The sequence below is a fragment of the Xyrauchen texanus genome, chromosome 2 (genome assembly GCF_025860055.1).
Source record: "Xyrauchen texanus isolate HMW12.3.18 chromosome 2, RBS_HiC_50CHRs, whole genome shotgun sequence".
Lineage (NCBI taxonomy): Eukaryota > Metazoa > Chordata > Actinopteri > Cypriniformes > Catostomidae > Xyrauchen > Xyrauchen texanus.
This window is the reverse complement of record NC_068277.1, coordinates 18,235,520-18,256,148: the sequence shown is the minus strand read 5'-3', so window position 1 is coordinate 18,256,148 and position 20,629 is coordinate 18,235,520. Positions and strand designations below refer to the sequence as shown.

Genomic DNA, 20,629 nt, shown 5'->3' with positions numbered 1-20,629 from the left:
GGCACTTAACTCCAGGTTGCTCCAGGGGGATTGTCCCTGTAATAAGGGCTCTGTAAGTCGCTTTGGATAAAAAGTGTCTGCCAAATGCATAAATGTAAATATTACTTTTTTAAGTGATTTGACCTACTATTTTCACCTGGTACTGTAGATGATAAAAAAAGGCTGAAAAATATCCCATTGAAGGAGATACCAGGCCACATCTAGGGGCAAAATCAAAAGGGGCTCTTTTGACTTAAATAAGTAAGCAAGCAACCACCAACAACTCCATAGCAACCTTCTAGCAACACCCTGGAAACCCCCACAACACCCTAGCATTGTAGCACAAGTTTCCACAGGAAAGCACAACTCACATTTTATAATGTTACTTAAGAGGACCAAAAATGTTTTATAAAACTACTACTAATAATAATTTCTCAAGAAGGATACAAAGCAATGAGAATAAGAAGTCTAATTTGATAAACTTTACAATAAAGCTCTATTCGCTAACATTGGTAAATGTATTAGGTATCATGCACTAACAATGAACATTATGAACATCAGTGTGTATTAATCTTGCTAAATGTTACTATTATATTATAGAAACACAACTGTTCAACATTAGTTCATGTCAGTTCATAATGCATTAACTAATGTTAAATTCTAATTTTATTAGTATAGGTCAAAATGAATCTTGACCTAGATGAAGTGCTGTGAAAGTATTGTTCATTGTAAGATCATGTTAACTAATGTTAACAAATAGAACCTTAAAGTGTTACCATAGATTTTACTACATAAAAAAAAAAACTAAAGATAGAAATACAAAAACAAAAAACCACTTCAAGCATATTGTCTCGTCTAATTAATCCTGTGGGATTTGTACAACAATTCCCCAGATGAGTCACTCCCTAAAAGACCCCCACCTACCGGAATAGCACGTCTTTCCCTCCATTAAACAGATTTTTAACCCTTGGAAAAGGGAAACCATGGCAGTTGTTCTAACCTCTAATTGGAGATTAACCCCTCAGTGTCCCTGTTATGCACCCTTTGCTGAAAGGCCGAGAGGGGAGGCATAGCCACCTGTAACCAGCACAACCTCTGACCCCCAGAGCAAGCCAATTAACATCCTTAATGAGTGGAGATAAAAGGGTGGTAAAATGCAATGTGATTGAGTCTGATGGAAAACACAAAAAGTTTGGACAATGAAAAAAAAAAAAAAAAAGAGCGGTAATAAATAGATAAATAAATTGCCAAGGCAAGCATCACTATCTCTAATGTTCATACTTAAAGGAATATAACGGGTTCAATACAAGTTCTCTAATACGTGCACTGAAAGAATTTTTCCAGTTCCAAAACAAGTTTAGCTCAATCAACAGCATTTGTGGCATAATGTTGTTTACAACAATATACATTTCTACTCATCCCTCCTTTTCTTTCAAACAGAACAAAAATATGGGTGAGGCACATAAAGGAAGTGAATGGGGCCAATCTGTAAACATTAAAATATTCAGTTTCACAAGTATAGTCACAAGACATAAACAATTTGCATGTTTATATGATTTAACTGTGATAAAATCATTACCAACCTTTTCTGTGTAAAGCTATATCCAATTTAGCAATGTCGATGCCATGACAACGAAATGCTGTAAACTCAAAATATTTTTTGTGGTTATCAACATTATGCCACAAATGCTGTCGACTGAGCTTAACTGTAATAGGGATCTATACAAACCCTTAAAAGTATTAAACTTGTCCTTCATGTGCCACAGACATGGTAACTCAAAATGTGAGGCTTGTGAGAAAATGTGTGGTATTACTTTTTTAAGGGATCAGACAAATTATTTTTGCCTGGCAGATTATTAAAAACATTTGGCAAAATTGGACAGGCAGGCATCACTCACATTTTCTTAAAAATATATATACTTAACTATTACAGATGTACTATTTCTAAATAGTATATATTTTTCAAATAAATTATTTACTTTCACTTTATTGATAATAGTAATAATAAAATAAATGTCCAGAACTGAACATAAAATAATAAAATAAAAAGATTTTAGTTTTGAATGGCAGTATACAAAGATTCAACATAGTTAAAGGTCAACAAATAAAAACATGACAACATTAAAAACAGAATATAAAAAAGGGTTAATGGTTTACTAGAAAGAACAATACTGATTATTTTTGTCAGATGGACAAAAATGTATGTTAGAATTGTTATTCTGTTCTGAAGTCTGGTTGATTTGGCCTGGTGTTCTGCAGAAGTGTTGTTTTCTTTACAGCAGACTGGTAGGGCTCCAAGGCTGGAATTGTGACTTTTAATTAGAGCCATGACATGCATCTCAGAGCACGACATAACTGGAGCGAGTGTAATGGAGAAATAACCACTGTGGCAGACTTTGGCACACATCACATTGGCACTGATGATAGTGGCTGATTGGAAGCATAAGGTAACAGCAGCCTGGACAAGGAGGATGACAATGCTTGTCTGAAGACATCTGGGAGTCGGTGAGCTGCATTTCTTGATGCATTTACTACATAATTACTATTTTGATTTATTTGTCTGACACTCTCTAGAACATATTTTGTGGCAGGTTTGGTGTCAATGACGTCAAACACATTGGTTTTTGACTAATGATTGATTGTGCCACACCAAGTTTGAATGTATGCAAGTGTGAATGTGATTTGAGAGCTACAGTGGAGAATGAAATTTTCAGCAAATATCAACAAAGAAATTGTTTGCTCAAAAATGAACATTCATAATTCTTTACTCACACTCATGTCATTTCAAACCCATATGACACTAGCATTTGTGTGTAAAACCTATGTGCTAATGTTTTCATGCAAACATCCTGATTTGTTAATTAACTAACAAACATGAAACAATCAGCTATAAGCTCAAGCAATGGTTTAATGGGTAAATAACCTAGAGTATTTACTACTATATTTTCAAGAGAAATCAATGATTATTATGGGAGAGACCTGCATTTGACGTGACAAAACGCTCACGTCCGGTGTTGAAAGGGTGTTAGAAATATGGAATGTGTTAAGCCAAAATTCGATATATACTGTTTATATACAGTATATTGTTATTAGAAACTGAATAATAACTGACCCTACAATAAGATTTACTCATTTTAGATTAACAACAATGATACAGTACAGCTCGAGCAGTTCACTTGTAGTGTAGGCCTGTTTAAAAGGTGTTTATTGTGTGACACATATGGCTTCAAACGCCAGGAGAAAGTTCATAAAGAAATGTTTCACCCAAAAATGAAAATTCTTTTATTATTTACTCACCCAGATGTGTATGACTTTCTTTCTTCTGCTGAACAAAAATTAAGGTTTTTATAAATTATCTTAGCTCTGTTGGTTCTCACAAAGCAAGTGAATGGGTGCCAAAATTTTGACACTCCAAAAAGCATATAAAGGGAGCTTAAAAGTAATCCATGTGACTCCAGTTGTTAAATCTATATCATAAGTGATCTGATAGTTTTGGGTGAGAAAGTAATTTTTTGCTAGAAATTATTCTCCCTGCCCAGTAGGGGGCATATGCAAGAAGAATGTGAATCACCAATAACACAAGAAGAAGAATGTGAAATTTAAAGTGGAGTTTGGCTGAACAGGGAGGAGATTTGTAGTAAAAATTTACTTAAATATTGATCTGTTTCTCACCCACACCTATCATCTCACCCACACCTATCTGAAGACATTGATTTAACCACTGGAGTCATATGGATTACTTTAATTCTGATTTATGTGAATTTTGGAGCTTCACAATGTTGGCACTCATTCACTTGCATTGTATGGACCTACAGAGCTAAGATATTCTTCAAAAAATCTTAATTTGTGTTCTGTTGAAGAAAGAAAGTCATATACACCTGGCATAAAGGTGAGTAAATGATGAGAGAATTTTCAATTTTGGATGAATTATTCCTTTAAGAGTGTAGAAGGACACAATTTCAGAAAGTGACTAATGGCTGAACAGGAGAGGTTGTGCAGAAAACCCTTAAATGGAAATGTTTGGGCCTGTACTATTCCAATTATTAACTGTGAGCATGTGCTCTCTAATTTAGAATTTTACAAATACATCAACATTAGAATGAAGGACAAGTAATAAGTGCACTGTAAGTCGCTTTGGATAAAAGCGTCTGCCAAATGCATAAATGTAAATGTAAATGTAAGTACAAATTTATGTACACATGCACCTGTTGTGAATTCATGTTGTGAAGAACACTTGTACTTGTAAATTATTAATGAATGAGACCCATTGTTGTGTGAATCATGGTTAGTAAATGGGTCCTGTATTTTCAGGGCAATTGAGGCCTTCATTCGTTTAGTGCCGGTGGAGAGATTGATCCTGGTCTATTGCCAGATCTTTGAGTGGTGATAAACTAACCTTTAACTTTTAGCCAGGGCCCCTGATGCGGGCATATGGTGACCAGATCATTATTGACACACTTTCTGTCATAGCCATTGACAGACGATGTACTGTATATACTTCGGTAGACTAAATTTTCATGTTTATTGGTGTTATTAATTATTATGCAAGTCTTATATAAGTTGCATACATTTGTATTGTTTGGACTTTTCAGAGACATGTTTCAAATTATTAGGTGAGGAAAAGTAATATGGGCTCATTTTAAACAGTAGAAGGATGTTTTGTTGTTTTTTCCTATGGATGGATTTAAAAAATGTACTGTGAGAGTATTATCTTCAGAGAAAGACTAGGCAAGACTGAAGACGAGGAAGATTGGAAACCATGTGTATGACACCACTCTTTAAATTACAAATATTTCTCTCCGATGTCTGAAAACAAAAAAATAATTAATCAAATGTGTTATATATTGGCAAGTAACTGGTGTTTGGCTCTGTGACTTCACAATGGGCAAAATACATAAATTCTTCAACCCATATGTCTCTATAACCTCAATCAGTAGCACATCTGTATATTTAAAACAGTCCTGCATGGTTGAGCTCTTTTTCTCAGGTCATAGATTACATTTGATTTTCTTGTTTACCAATATTTTTTGCCTCAATGACTTTGTGCCCAAGTGAGCCCCAAGAATGTACGTGGAAAGTTCAGGTCACAGTAACTGTACTATGATATGGCTTCATGTAGAATTTAGTAATTATTGCTCTAGATTCTAAGGCTGCGCATGTTGCCTAGTAACACAGACATCTGGAAAATTGTTTAAATGGAAGCATAAGATGAGGGGGAAATTGTTTTTTCAATTTGTTTAATTTTAAAATGCCTGACTGTTGTTCAAGAAAAATCAGAACACCATTAAAGGGATAGTCTACCCAAAATAAAATAAAAAAATCTGTAATTTACTCACTCTCATGTCTTTCCAAATTTGTATAAAGAGAAATTAGGCAGAAAGTTTTCTTTCATACATTTAAAGAAAGTGAATAGTGACTTGAGTTTGTCATTCTGCCAAACATCCCCTTTTGTGTTCCATGGAAAAATGAAAGTTATGAAGTTTTGGAACAACCTGAGATTGGTGTACATGATGACAGAAGTTTGTGTTAACTTTCCCTTTAAAGTTCATCAAAAAATGAAAATGATCGCATAATTTACTTACTTTTATGCCATCCCAGATGTGTATGACTTTCTTTATCCCGCAGAACACAAACAAAGATTATTAGGAGAATATCTCAGCTTTGTAGGTCCATATAATGCAAGTGAATGGTGATCAGCACTTTTAAGTTCTAAAAAGCAGAGACGTAGTAAAATGAATCCATCTGACTCCAGTGGTTTAATATTCTGAAGACTTAATATGATTGAATTCATCTGAAGCGATGGAATCAATCTGTGGGAGAAACAGATCAATATTTCAATAATTTTTTACTAAATATTGATCTGTTTCTCACTTACAGCAATTTTGCTGCAGAAGTCTTAACCACTGGAGTCTTATGGATTACATTTATGCTGCCTAAATGTGTTGTTTTTTTTTTTAGCTTGAAAGGTCTCGTCACCATTCACATCCATTGTATGGACCTACAGAGCTAAGATATTCTTCTAAAAATCTTTTCTTATGTTCAGCAGAAGAAAGAAATGTATACACATCTGGGATGGCAGAACTAACCCTTTAAGTTATAGGGACAATTCCCTTGGACCAAACAGAGTTAAATGCCTTACTTAAGGGCCCAACAATGACAGTTCAAAGCTGCAACCTTTTGGATACTAGGTAGCCCAGATCTTTAACCACTTGGCTACACCACCTCCAACTAAATATCACAGAATTACAATACAACAGACATACAGCACTAAACAGTTACCTTTTCCTTTGCAGCTCTCAGCGATGGTGGCAGCTGTGTCCATAGCTAACCTGCAGCAGTCCCCGTGACTGCCAACTATAAGATGGTCGACCAGGAGACAAACAGTATCTGGGACATGCTTGCAGACAGAGAGTGAAGACTGGAGGAAGTAAAGCCATTTCCACAGAAGACATGGAGTCCATGGAAATTAAGTGTAAGATGCTGCTGGCCAACTGAAGTTCACTGTACCAAGTGCTGAGAGGCAAAATCAGTTTGGCTTCAATAAAGACAGGCAAAGACAGGGATTTTCATAAATGCTCACCATTGTTTGAATATACAGTGGCCTAAACAATTATTTTGACACTCATTAAAAATAATTTGTATTGTATTAGGTAGCAAAACCACAAACCAAATGGCATGAACAAACAAATTATGCCAGACCTTTTCCCAAAACTATTTTCATTTGTCTCGTTATTTTTACCAACTGTTGTCAAAGTGATTTTTAGTGGATGTCTGATGTAAGTTCAAACATCCATACATTTCTAAAGCTAAAGTATGTAATTTTTCAGTATTAAAATACTTTCTCCTATCCCTGCTTAATATGCACAAACAACTATAAGCATGTCATTCAAAGGGAAATTTTCTTGAAAAATGAAAATACTGTGTCTCTGTGGCGCTATAAAAATTCCTGTGTTTGATTTAAGCCACCTGCTTAGACTCCACCCACAATGTTACTCAACCAATGGCATGAGTTAGAGGTGGGACTACCTGACTGTTTGAACAACTGCAGAGCAGGGGTGTGCTAGTGGTGCAGAAATGACATACTTCAGCTTTAAGTGTTAATTACTCTAGGTGTCAAGATGCTTTTTGGGTCACAGTAGTTTTCAGGAGATTTGTCTGCCACCAATTCACCTCTTTTCGAACGGAGGGTTCTCTCTGGACAGTTTGCAACAGCGAATTGGCCAGATTAAGGTTCTTCAAGGGTATTTGGATGTCTGACAGAGGCTCCATAAGGGTGGAGCATGACAGCACATTTAACAAGGGCATCACCAGCAAAGATGTGCCCCAGGGAGTTGATATATCAGGTGGGACAATCTTCAAAGCTAAGTAGGGTAAAAAGTGAATGATATTGAATTGATAATGATATTTATAATGATATTCAATTTAATATAAATCATAATTGAAACTAGATTTATTACATTTTCTTGCAAATCTGATACCACATATGATGCAAGTCTATATGAAGGTTTATTTAATAAAAAAAGTTTTTCATAGTCTGCTGGGCAAAATAATCTGATGACGGCAGAAGTCTGATTGTTTAGAGTAGAAAAAGCACACACCTCGTAATAAAGCCACATGATTTGACGTATCATCCATCTCTGTAGCACAAACACCGCAGACCAATTTATGTGCCAAAGTTTGATACTTATGATTTGTTTAAATCCCTAACTCATAGTATTAAAAACAGAAATTGTGATGCTGTTAAGTCATTTTCTAACCAATTCTTTCTGACACAAAAGCTTTTATTTATCCAAGCTTTCTAAATAAAATTATGCTTTATAATTCTTCATTCTTTATGTTTTACATACATATCTTTTATTCGCCACAAAACTCACATAAGACATAAGTCAACACATTTGTACAATTTCTGCATATTATTAGAATTCTGCCATCTTCAAGGACATTAAGCTCGCTGTTTTATTATGAAGTGTTTAGATGGGGATAGGGGTTTGTACTGAGCTCTAGAAGGCAGTCTGCTGAGAGTTGGAGGCTTTTAATATATATATATATATATATATATATATATATATATATAAAGCCATTACAAATACAAGAGGAGAAGCTTTGATGAGATCATCACACAAATGTTTTTACGGGTCAACAAACACAGAAACTGAGGGAAACAAATAATCTTGATCCATTCTTTGAAAATAAAAATGTATGTGTACATGCAATCATTAGGCTGAACAGGAATTACCGTTTCCAACGTTTTCATTTCTTTGTTCAATGCAGACAATTCAGCAGCAACACAAATCACCTTAAACATAATGTACATTTATTCATTTAGCAGATGCTTTTCTCCAAAGCAACTAAGAAATGATGAATAGAAATAAATAGTATTTGATACACAGTGTACCTAAAACTCTATTTAATGTATTAGTACTTGTTGTGGCCCCTTTGTAAGCAGCCCTACAGTTTCTGATCTCTGATGTATAACATCTTGATGTATTCAGAGATGCAGCAGTACTGTGCATGCGTTAGACCAAGGGTTCTCTCTTAGAGGTTTCCATAAAACATCTTAAATAATAAAATAAACAATAACTAATGATCTGGTAACCATTATATAATGTAAACATGTTAAAGGTTTTAATAAAAATTATTATAAAGGGTTCCTTATGAAAACTTTGACATTGTTTCGACAAACTTATGCAATGTCACAACATTTATTTCCGTCCAGAGTTGCATTAATTTTTGGCCGAGATCTTGTATTGATGACAGGAGTGTCGAACCACTCCTTAGAGTCTTCTCCAGCACATCCCAAATACTTTCAATGGGGTTAAGGTCAGGACCCTGTGGTGGCCAATTCATGTGTGAAAATTATTTCTCATGCCCCCTGAACCACTCTTTCACAATTTGAGCCTGAGGAATCTTGGCATTGTCCTCCTGGAATATGCCCGTGCCGTCAGGGAAGAAAAAAATCCTTTGATGGGATAACTGGGTCATTCAGTATATTCAGGTAGTCAGTTGACTTTGTTTTATTGCTGTATTACCTTGCTGAGCCTAGACCTGACCAACTGAAGCAACCCCAGATTATAACACTGCCTCCAGAGGCTTGTACAGTTGACACTATGCATGACGGGTGAATTGCTTCATCTGCTTCCCTTCTTACCCTAATGCGTCCATCGCTTTGGAATAGGGTAAATCTGGATTCATCAGACCACATGACCTTTTTCCATTGCTGCACAGTTTAATCTTTATGCTCTCTAGCAAATTGAATTTTTTTTTTTTTCGATTAGCCTCACTAACAAGTGGCTTTCTTGTGGCCACACAGCTGTTTAGTCCCAATCCTGCAAGTTGTCGTCGCATTGTGCATGTAGAAATGCTCTTACTTTCACTATTAAACATAGCCGCATGTTCTACTGTCAATTTTTTATGATGTGACTTCAAGCGTTTTAGTGCTCTCCGATCACAATCGTTCAAGATTTTTTCCGACCACATTTCCTCCACGAAGCTGAAGGTACAACAATACTTTCAGATTTTAATAATTCATTGGACAGTTCTTAACTCAATTACAGTGATTTCAGCAAACTCCTTAGTTGTTTTCTTTGCTTGATGCAGGCCAATAAATCGCCCCTTCTGAAACACAGTAACAACGGGATTCGTCTTCCGACATGGTTGTTTAAGAAATGAGAAGCTACACACTGCATCAGTTAGGGTTAAAAGAATTGTTTCCAGCTGAAACATTAATCACTGCAATAATGATCCAATCATAGGCTCTTAAATATCTGCTTATTTAAATCCAAATGGCAAAATGTTTTGGCCAGGCAGTGTATAAGAACAAGACACAACCAAGAGATGCAGATTTCAGTTTGGCCTGTGATATGTCTTGATATCCTTTGTTTCCTTTTATTTTTAACTATAATACCAGTATGAGAGTAAGCTACAAAACAACTTTGTGATGATTTGCACTCACTTCCGCATGGGCAGGTATTAGCTGGTGGAGTGTGTGAAGGAGAGACATGAGCTCTCCTTCCAGTTGCATACTGAGCTGACAGGCACACAAAAGCTGTATGAGGGTCAGTTCCTTCCTCCAGTAGCCCAGATCAGTGAGCACAGGTGAGGTCAAAGACTCAATGAGATGAAATCCAACAATGCTGTAACACTGTCCACCTACAGGTGATAGAACAGTTACACATATACTGTATTTGGGAGGTATATACTGTATAGAGGAAAAAATCACATAAAATGTAAACAAATTAAGTAACTTATCCAATGTTAAAATACTTTCGCTTATCTCAGTGCATGAGACAACTGTAAGCAAGCCATTCATATTTCCCAGAAGAGTGTAATCACTTGCACTGTGGTGCCTTCATATAATTTCTCTGTTTGCTTGAGTGGTTCGACATGTCAACTTCTGGCTCAAAAAATGGAGTGAGTTTGGGGCAGGACAATCTGTTTGCGTTAATAATAGAGCTTTTTGTGCCTCTAGTAGTGTAGAAATTACACACTTCACTTGAAAAGTAATAATGTTCCTTTTTACATGTTTAGAATGGCTTTTTACAATGGCCAGGTTCAACTTGGCAGAGAGTGGGGAGATATATATATATATATATATATATATATATATATATATATATATATATATATATATATATATTCACCCATAGTATATTCCTAAAAACAAATCTACGATTGTTGGATTATTATTTTTTTCATTATTTTTTATCATTATTTATTGTCAGCTGTTTAAAGGAATATTCCGGGTTCAATACATTGAACTCAAATAAAAATTAAGCTCAATCGACTGCATTTGTGGCATAATATTTATTACCACAAAAATGTATTATTATAAATATTTTATGCCTTAATTATAACATAACTTTGTAGCAGCTGCACTTTTAAAAAATATATCTGAGAAGTAATAAATTTTTTATGACAACTGATAGACCACATCTTAATGAATGGTGCGTAAAGACTTCTAAAATTTACCGGCACTGGTATGGTGGCAGTGGATAAAGAGCACACCAGATCCAACTCATTTAATATGGCCTATTTCATTGATATTTCATGTGGGCCACAGCTGACATTTAGAGCTGATAATAGCAAACTTGCCCAATGAATCATTTGAAAAAGGGGGAGATAAATTGTATTGCCTTCAGCATGTGATATTAGAGAAGTAAAAAAAGTAAAACTTTTTAAAAAGTAATCTGTTGAAACATTTGTGACAATAATATGTCTGAAAAGCTGAAAGGCAGATCTCGTACGTCTCTGCAGCGAGCTGAATGAAGTCATCAATCTCCTGGAGCAGAGTGGAACAGCAGTTGGAATGGTTTTCCAGGACTGTGATGTAGGGGTGAGGAAAGCTCCTAAGATCACACATACATATCAAATCAATATAAAATAAAATAAAATCACTTAATTGTCACACAACCATATACAAAAGTGCAATAGTAGGTGAAAGAGTGCAGTACAGAGTAACATAGCAGTCATGACAGTGATGAGACATATACCAATTTACAATACAATTAGATTACACAACACAATTTACATATCTAATATACACATAATTACACACAACACAATATACAATAATAATATACAATTTACAGTATACAATACACACAATATAGAATGCACAGTATACAATTAAAAATAGTATATATAAAATATACAGTAGGTTGTTTTGTTCTGTATTGACATTCGGGTTTTCAGTTGATGGTCAGTTGCCAGTGTATTGTTAAGAGAGAAAATAATTTATGACAGCCCAGTGTGAGATTAATTAAGTGCAGTTCTAATGGATATTGATCGTGAGAGATCGAGAGTTCAAAAGCCTGATTGCTTGGGGGAAGAAGCTGTCATGGAGTCGGCTGGTGTGGGTCCTGATGCTGCGATACCACCTGCCTGATGGTAGCAGTGAGAGCAGACCATGGCTTGGGTGGCTGGAGTCTCTGATGATCCTCCAAGCTTTTTTCACACCCCGCCTGGTATAGATGTCCTGGAGGGAGGGAAGCTCAACTCCGATTATGTGCCTGGCTGTGGGGACGGGACTCCCCGACCGTCTGGAGCGATGGAGCTGCTGCCAGGTGCGAAGGAGAGTCCTGCCGTCCCCCAGAAACGTGGAGGGGTCAGAGGAAGACCGCCGTCCGCGAAGGGAGGAGGGAAGTGTCTCCCCGACCGCCTGGTGTGGTGGAGCCGCTGCCAGGGGCGGAGGAGTGTCCCCACGAGTCGCCGATAATGCTGAGGGGCGTTCTGACCACGGGGGGTCGTGAGTCTGACTCCGGTCCGCCCGGGGAGAAGCGGCTGTCGTCCGCCTGAGAGGGAGGAGAAGTGATCAAGGACCATGCAACGGTGTATCGGAGAACTGGCGAGTAGGATTTTTTTTTTCATCTCTCTCTCTCACTGCTGCTCTGTGTTGGCCTTTTCCCTTGTTTAAATTTTAGTATTTTTTCTGTTTCCCTGCCCTTGTCCCCTCCCTCGTCCAGATAGATGGAGATGACCTGCCGGCAGACCAGGCTTAAAGCACGCCCTACCCCAGTGAGAGAGGGGTGGGGATGTACGTCAGGCCGGGGGCTCCCCAGCCTGAGAGAACGAGGGAGGAATGTGGCAGGGCGGAGGGGTGATTCTACACACCCGGTCCCTTATCAGGCTAATTAAGTCTCCGAGAGGAATAAAGGGAGGGATGGTTGTGCCACTTTAGAGAGATATTTAACGGACATGTCAGTCATGTGTGTTTGTGTCTTTTGTTTCAGTTTATTATTAAAATATTATTTATATTGACAAGCCTGTTCTTGCCTCCTCCTTCCCATTGAACTCCCTTTACACAGACAAACTGGTTAATCTGAATGTCTGCTAACTGCCTTGAGATGTCACAGAGGGCACATAAACTAAAACACATAGAGACTGTATCACCTAGATATCATATAGAGACTGTGTCTGTTCCCCGAACTACCAAAACACAAAACCCTCACTAAATCATTTAGAAAATTGAAACAAAACAAACATATTTAAGATAAACATCATATAAAGATAGGGCTACAAAACATTAGATATCTTTCTACCAAAGTGCTAATTGTAAATTAAATTATTTCAGATCATAATTTGGATGCACTCTGTTTGACTGAAACCTGGCTTAAACCAGATGAATATATTAGTGTAAATGAATCTACTCCCCCAGATTATTGTTATAAACAAGAGCCTCGTCTGGAGGGTCGAGGAGTTGTTGCTACAATTTACAGTGAAGTTTGTGGTGTTATTCAGTGGACAGGATATAAATTTAAGTCTTTTGAATTAATAATGCTTAATGTGACACCGTCAGATATAAATAAAAAAACTGTCATCTTTTACCCTTGCTAAAATATATAGATCACCTGGGCCTTATTCTGATTTCCTTGGTGAATTTGCAAATGTTTTATCAGATCTTGTAGTTACTGTAGATAGATCTTTAATTGTTGGTGACTTCAACATTCACATAGATAATGAAAATGACACATTGAGATTAACATTTATCGATATTCTCAAATCTCTTTGAGTCAGACAAAATGTAACTTTAACAACTCATTGGCATAATCATATGCTAGATTGAATTCTGTCATATGGATGTTGATAATATAGAAATTCTGCCGCAGAGCGATGACATCTCGGATCATTACCTCGTCTCTTGTATGCTGCGATCAGCCAATGTTAATCTATCTACACCATGCTATTGTTCAGGTAGAACTATTCTTTCAACCACTAAAGATAGCTTCACTAATAATCTTCTAGATCTATCTCATACACTCAGAAACCCCAAAGCCTAGAAGAACTTGATGAAATAACAGAAAATATAAATACAGTCATCTCTAGCACTCTTGATAGTGTCGCCCCCCTTCGATTAAAGAAAATTAAAGAAAAAAGCCCTGCACCATGGTACAATGATCACACTCGTGATCTCAAGAGAGCAGCTCGGAAAATGGAGTGCAAGTGGAAGAATACAAAATTAGAGGTATTTTGCAGTGCTTGGAATGTGAAGAACTTAGGTGTTTTATTTGATACTAATCTGTCCTTTGAAAATCTAATTACTAATGTTTGTAGAACATCATTCTTCCACCTAAGAAATATTGCTAAATTACGATACATGATCTCTGTTGCTGATGCGCACATGACCTCAAGACTAGATTATTTTAATGCATTACTGGGAGGATGTCCAGCAAGATCAATAAATACAGGTGAAACTCGAAAAATTAGAATATCGTGCAAAAGTTCATTAATTTCAGTAATTCAACTTAAAAGGTGAAACTAATATATTATATAGACTCATTACAAGCAAAGTAAGATATTTCAAGCCTTTATTTGATATAATTTTGATGATTATGGCTTACAGCTTATGAAAACCCCAAATTCAGAATCTCAGAAAATTAGAATATTGTGAAAAGGTTCAGTATTGTAGGCTCAAAGTGTCACACTCTAATCAGCTAATTAATCCAAAACACCTGCAAAGGGTTCCTGAGCCTTTAAATGGTCTCTCAGTCTGGTTCAGTTGAATTCACAATCATGGGGAAGACTGCTGACCTGACAGTTGTGCAGAAAACCATCATTGACACCCTCCACAAGGAGGGAAAGCCTCAAAAGGTAATTGCAAAAGAAGTTGGATGTTCTCAAAGTGCTGTATCACATTAATAGAAAGTTAAGTGGAAGGGAAAAGTGTGGAAGAAAAAGGTGCACAAGCAGCAGGGATGACCGTAGCCTGGAGAGGATTGTCAGGAAAAGGCCATTCAAATGTGTGGGGGAGCTTCACAAGGAGTGGACTGAGGCTTCAAATGTCGTATTCCTCTTGTCAAGCCGCTCCTGAACAACAAACAACGTCAGAAGCGTCTTACCTGGGCTAAAGAAAAAAGAACTGGTCTGTTGCTCAGTGGTCCAAAGTCCTCTTTTCTGATGAGAGAAAATGTTGCATCTCATTTGGAAACCAAGGTCCCAAATGAGTCTGGAGGAATAATGGAGAGGCACACAATCCAAGATGCTTGAAGTCCAGTGTGAAGTTTCCACAGTCTGTGTTGGTTTGGGGAGCCATGTCATCGGCTGGTGTTGGTCCACTGTGCTTTATTAAGTCCAGAGTCAACGCAGCCGTCTACCGGGACATTTTAGAGCACTTCATTCCTTCAGCAGACAAACTTTATGGAGATGCTGACTTCATTTTCCAGCAGGACTTGGCACCTGCCCACACTGCCAAAAGTACCTAAACCACCTCCGTGAAGTTGGCACCCCATAAAACGAAATAATCTCCAAAACTATGCCATTGGTTTGTGCTGCGTTTGTGCTGATTTGTGCCGCAAAAACGAACGTTTGTGCTGTTTTGTTGTTTGAGATATTGAACATTATTTTTTTGGTTGTGTTACGTCACTCTCCACCCCATGTCATTCAAATCGCTCCAAACCGGTGTCATTCGTTTGTGCTCGGTTTGTGCTGTTTTGTGCCGTTAAAACAAACATTGTATCTATTTTCCTTTCGCAGATATAGCAAATTTAATTCGGGAGCTGTGACGTCACTCTCCACCCCATTTCTTCTAAACCGCACAACAACTGTGTCGTTCGTTTGTGCTCGGTTTGTGCTGTTTTGTGCCGTTAAAATTAACACTGTATCTATATCCCCTCCTTTAGAAATAACAAATATAATTCGGGACAGTGACGTCACTCTCCACCCCACCTCATCTAAATCGCCCCAAAACGGTGCCTTTTGTTTGTGCTCGATTTGTGCCGTAGAAAGAACCATCATAAATTATTCCATTCTTCAGACATCACAAAATCTTTGGAGGAGTAGTGACGTCACGCAAGCAATCCATCTCGTCTACAAACCTGTCTTGTGCGTTTGTGCTCGCACATGGCCGCTTCTGTCATTGTCTTTTCTTCTTTAGATAGCCTACTGAAATGTTTTAGTTTAGATTTGTGCTAGATATTGACATTTGGTCTTTATAAAATCACCAATGCACAATATGTAGGCCTAATGTACTGTCAACACTCTGGCTCAAGGCTACGTGTGACTGATGCTTTGATTTTGTCCAATAAAAAAAATAAAAAGTTGTGTACTGTCTTAAGTTTTCGGAATACTTCAGTTTACAGACATTTAAAGTCTTTCTGCCCCCTTAAAAACATTTGTTTACCCTAAGCACTGCATAGTGGGAAAACAAAACAGGAAAAGGTATCTGGCTGTGAAAAAGGTAAGCATGTGCTCTGAGATAAAATACTAAAAAAAGTACTAAAATCATGTGTGCAGGTCAACACAATTTACAGGATAATTTGATCAAATAAGAAATTAACAGACACATCAAAAATGTGAAACTTTTTATAAATTTTGGGCAATCAGGTAAATGTATCATGTCCAAATGATCCTCAGTTTGTCACATTAATAAGAGTAGACCTATGACATTTATGCCATAAAATACATTAAGTTATTAGTTAAGATATGTACAGCAATATACATTTCATGACAAAAAGCTTGATGTTATGCAGAGGAAATGACAAAAAGCAATATACAAGTGGCGTGTTCCATTTAATCCTCTGAAGTCATATAATTAACTTCACATTGTGAACAGACAAAAATGTAACTAATTCACAGAAAAGATTGTCACCTATCCTGTACTGGCCGAGTTCAGTTATTCAGTTATCAGCTCCTTTTGGTAACACTTTATTTTATGGTGTCTGTGAGTAATTAATTAATTAGTAGTTGACGTTGTAATAACATGTTACAAAATGTAATTAACATGTAACTATGTTATGGAACAGCCTGTACTTACAGATTGTAATTATGCACATGTAATAGGCAGCTACTGTTACACACAAACATGCAACAAGCAGAGTCGGTTACATACGTGTTACACACTTGGTACAGTGTAATTATACAATGTAACAACAAGTACTTAGGCTACTAAGGTCAGGAAAATCCTGCAGTTACACATGGTAATTTTGTATGTTCTGTAGCATTACACGTATGTAGCATAAAATAAAGTGTATCAAGATTGTTCACACTAGTTCACAGCTTAAATACATGCAGTAGCTTCTTAATTACATTAAAATGACAGAATATTACACAGGTATAAGCAACGTAAAATAAAGCGTATCAAGATTGTATTTAAGTGTACTTCATTTCATCTTACCTTATCCATATGCACCTTAGTTTGAATTAACTCACTAGTTCACAGCTTAAATACATGCAGTAGCTTCCTAATTACATAGCAGTTACATAATATAACACAGGGATAAGCTACGTAAAATAAAGTGTATCAAGAATGTACTTAAGTGTACTTCATGTGTATCTATAAACCTTATCCAACTCTGCTTGTTACATGTGTGTAACAGTAGCTGCCTATTACATGTGCATAATTACAATCTGTAAGTACAAGCTGTTCCATAACTTAGTTACATGTTATTACAACGGCTACTTCTATGTAATTAATTAAGTAATTACTCTGTATCATGAACACCGTAAAATAAAGTGTTACCCTACTTTTCATATAATTGGAGAATGTGTTGTCTTTGAGCTCTTTTGTAATGAATTAGTTGATTTAGTTCACAAAAGGATTCTCTAGTCATAAAAAACTAGCAATATCTAAACACGACCAATGACAAGATTTTCTGAGGTAAATCTAATTGAATGACCTCAGAACAATTGGACTATAGTACATATAAGTTGTACAGCCCACATGCTTTTATTTCAGCCATCATTTACTTGAACTGATTTGAAAAAAAAAATGCAGTTTAAGTGAATGGCGACTAAGTCACTCCCTATCATTTTGCCCAACATCTTGATTCCATGGAAGAAAGTAATAAAATAAATAAATATACTTGTTACCAACAGGTTACATGCTTATTCAAACCAGGGTCATATATATATATATATATATATTAGGGTGCATCAAATTTGAATGGGAAATTTTAATTTCAAAATATCAATTTGGCTGGCATTGCATTTTGTTCCAATTAACATAAAAATGACTTTTGCAAAGTTTTGAGGAATTCCATTGAGATTTAGGGGTGCCACCTTACACATGAACTTTTGCGAAATTTTGAAAAATGTGCAATTTTTAGTCTAATTGCCAAAAGGATGACCTGGAAATGTTGAGTACAGTGAACTTTTATACAGTAACATGTTCTATAGGGTTATCAAAGTAAAAGTTGTTTGTTTGCCCTTTGGGCAACTTGGGCATTTCTCAGAATTCAACTTTCAAGATTTTCCATTAATTTGTCCTATAGACAAAATGAATGGAGGTCAATGGGACGTTCACGTGGCCTTACCCTGATTTTTGTGCAGCAGTGATGGATGTCGGACACACATATAAAGTTTAATGACTTTATTGTTAAACACAAGGGGCGATACTGACACACTTAAAAGAACAAACCCTCTCTAGTGGCTAACTCACTGGCAACTAACAGGGCCTAATGGTAAGAGCTGACACTAACTAAACTTCAAACTTAATTGCTCAGTCTGTGCCAGATTCTGCTCCACTGAGCAACATCACCAGGCCACGCGTGAAGGCAGCCTGTTGCATTGGTGACATCTTCAACCTTGTAGCCAGTGACACGACACTTGGTCGGCTAAGGATGTCATGTGGAATGAAGACGTTTGTTCCAGTCTTCTTATGCTTGTGGGATGGTTCAGCCCTCAGATGGTTGATAGACTGTGTTAGTATCCTCCTCTGACTCCCCATCACTCTCCGACTCCAAGCTGGACATTGCAGTCATCTCCTCCAGCTCCTTTTCACAGCGGGACTGCCTGGCTGCTGCGGCAGCTTGACGCTCCTCTCGCCGCTTCACCTTGAGCTGCAGCTTTTTGTCCAATACACCAAATGTGGCCACTCTGTCAGTCTTCATGCTGGCCAAGAAAGCTAGGTCTTCTGGGTTATCAATCAGCTTTTCAACATTTGGAGGCCACAGCGGAAATGTGGCATCAAGTCTGCACTCCATTGTCTCCAATTGTTTCGCTGTAGTCTCACTGGAGCGCTTGGCCTGGGAGATTTTCCGCAGCTTGTTGTTAGCATTGACTAAGTCTACCACCTTGTGGCACGCACGCTTGTCGCTCACCATTGGGATGTTGGCTTTCTTGTAAAATGGCCGCACCTGCTCCAGGACAACCTTGGCTGCCTCGAACTGCGACAATGCTCCATTTGCACCAGGTTTCATGGCAAGCATGCAGCGTAAGATCTGACGACCAGTTGGCAGTTTGGCGCCGGTGATGATGCCATCCTCACTGGTGATGCTGGGGCCCAGACCAAAGACCAGGCTGCGACTGCTACTCTGGCAGGGACCAGTTGGTGAAGGCAGCATCTTAGGAGAGCTGGATCCTGGGGTGGGTTGTGTTGTGCAGTGCCTGCAAATGAAAAGGATACAAGCTCAAGGAAAGTGTTTAAAATCATATCTTACTATACTTAATATCACTCAATTATGATAAACCATTCTTGCATAAGCCTCAAATTTTAGCTGTACAAAGTCTAACTTCATCATAACTTACCGTTACATCACTACCAGAGTAGCTAGCTGTGCTTGCAAATATACATGTATTTAAAATGTTAATTTACTGTAACAACTACAATGCTACTCTCAATAAACATGAGACATCTATACTCTGAATATGACATTGTCCACTCTAGAATATTGTTGATGTTAAGCTTAATAGCTTAGCTAACATAGATAGCTAACAGTGGTTAGAAAACTGTTCCTAGGTAACGTTAGCTAGATGTAATGAGCACCAAATACCTATAAATATGACTTATGATAAATAAGTATACAAAGACACAATTCCAGATATTATAGTAATATGTAATAATACATACCTCAAACAGAAAGATCACCTCAGTTTTCTTGAGCTGTAGTATTGTTTACATCAGATCTCCATGGCGACCATGTGCACAGATGTGAAAAAAACAGATGTGCCGTGGCACCCCTAAATCATCATGTACTGGAAAAATATTTTGCATGAGATGTTTCTACATATATTGGAACACTTTTAGCACACAGCCATATCAAAATTCAAGAATTGTGTTTTTTGATGCACCCTAATATATATATATATAATATGTGTGTGTGTATATATAACCGTGGTATGAATAAGCATGTAACCTGTAAGGTAACGAGTTAGTTAATTTGGCGCAACTACTTTATTAAAAACTACATTAAAAATAATTCCTGTTTTGATCAGATGCCTAGGGAACCAGCCTGTGGATGTGATGACATCATCAAAGTCATCAGTGCTGCAAAGGAACAGATTATTACAGGAACAAACATAGCAGTTCCCACAGAAAAGGTGTGGGCAGATTTAAGCAAACAACTAAATAACAAAGTTTCACCAAAGAACCTTTATACTATTGTGAAGACAAATAGGCACAATATATGGCAAATCCTTGAGGTATGCAAAATCGACACAGATACGCAAGATCAAGGTCCAAACAGTGACAGCTCACAAGAAAGCTTATCAGATTTTCATTCAGCAGTGTCAATGGCAGACACAAATCAGCAAAGTCAATGCTACGACATTACATTTGAGATCAGTCTCCCTCATCAGAAATGGGTAGAAATCTGGCCTGAAAAGGTTGATTACAACGACAAATCACTCAACACATGTAAAAGAGAATACACCATCCTGAAACGTGGTGCATGGACACACGTTTTGTATGAGGAGATATGGAAAAATATCAAGACCTCAT

At 37.2% G+C, this 20,629-nt stretch overlaps 1 protein-coding gene across 1 annotated transcript in view; it reads right to left on the bottom strand.

Annotated features, from left to right (window-relative positions):
- focad (focadhesin) overlaps positions 1-18,487 on the bottom strand; it is a 74,992-nt gene extending 56,505 nt beyond the window's left edge. Inside the window, 5 exon segments of the mRNA XM_052139599.1 lie at positions 6,244-6,415; positions 6,417-6,514; positions 10,003-10,128; positions 11,223-11,324; positions 18,421-18,487. Coding sequence (XP_051995559.1) covers positions 6,244-6,415; positions 6,417-6,514; positions 10,003-10,128; positions 11,223-11,324; positions 18,421-18,487 — 565 coding nt within the window.
- Between the last annotated feature and the right edge of the window lie 2,142 nt (positions 18,488-20,629).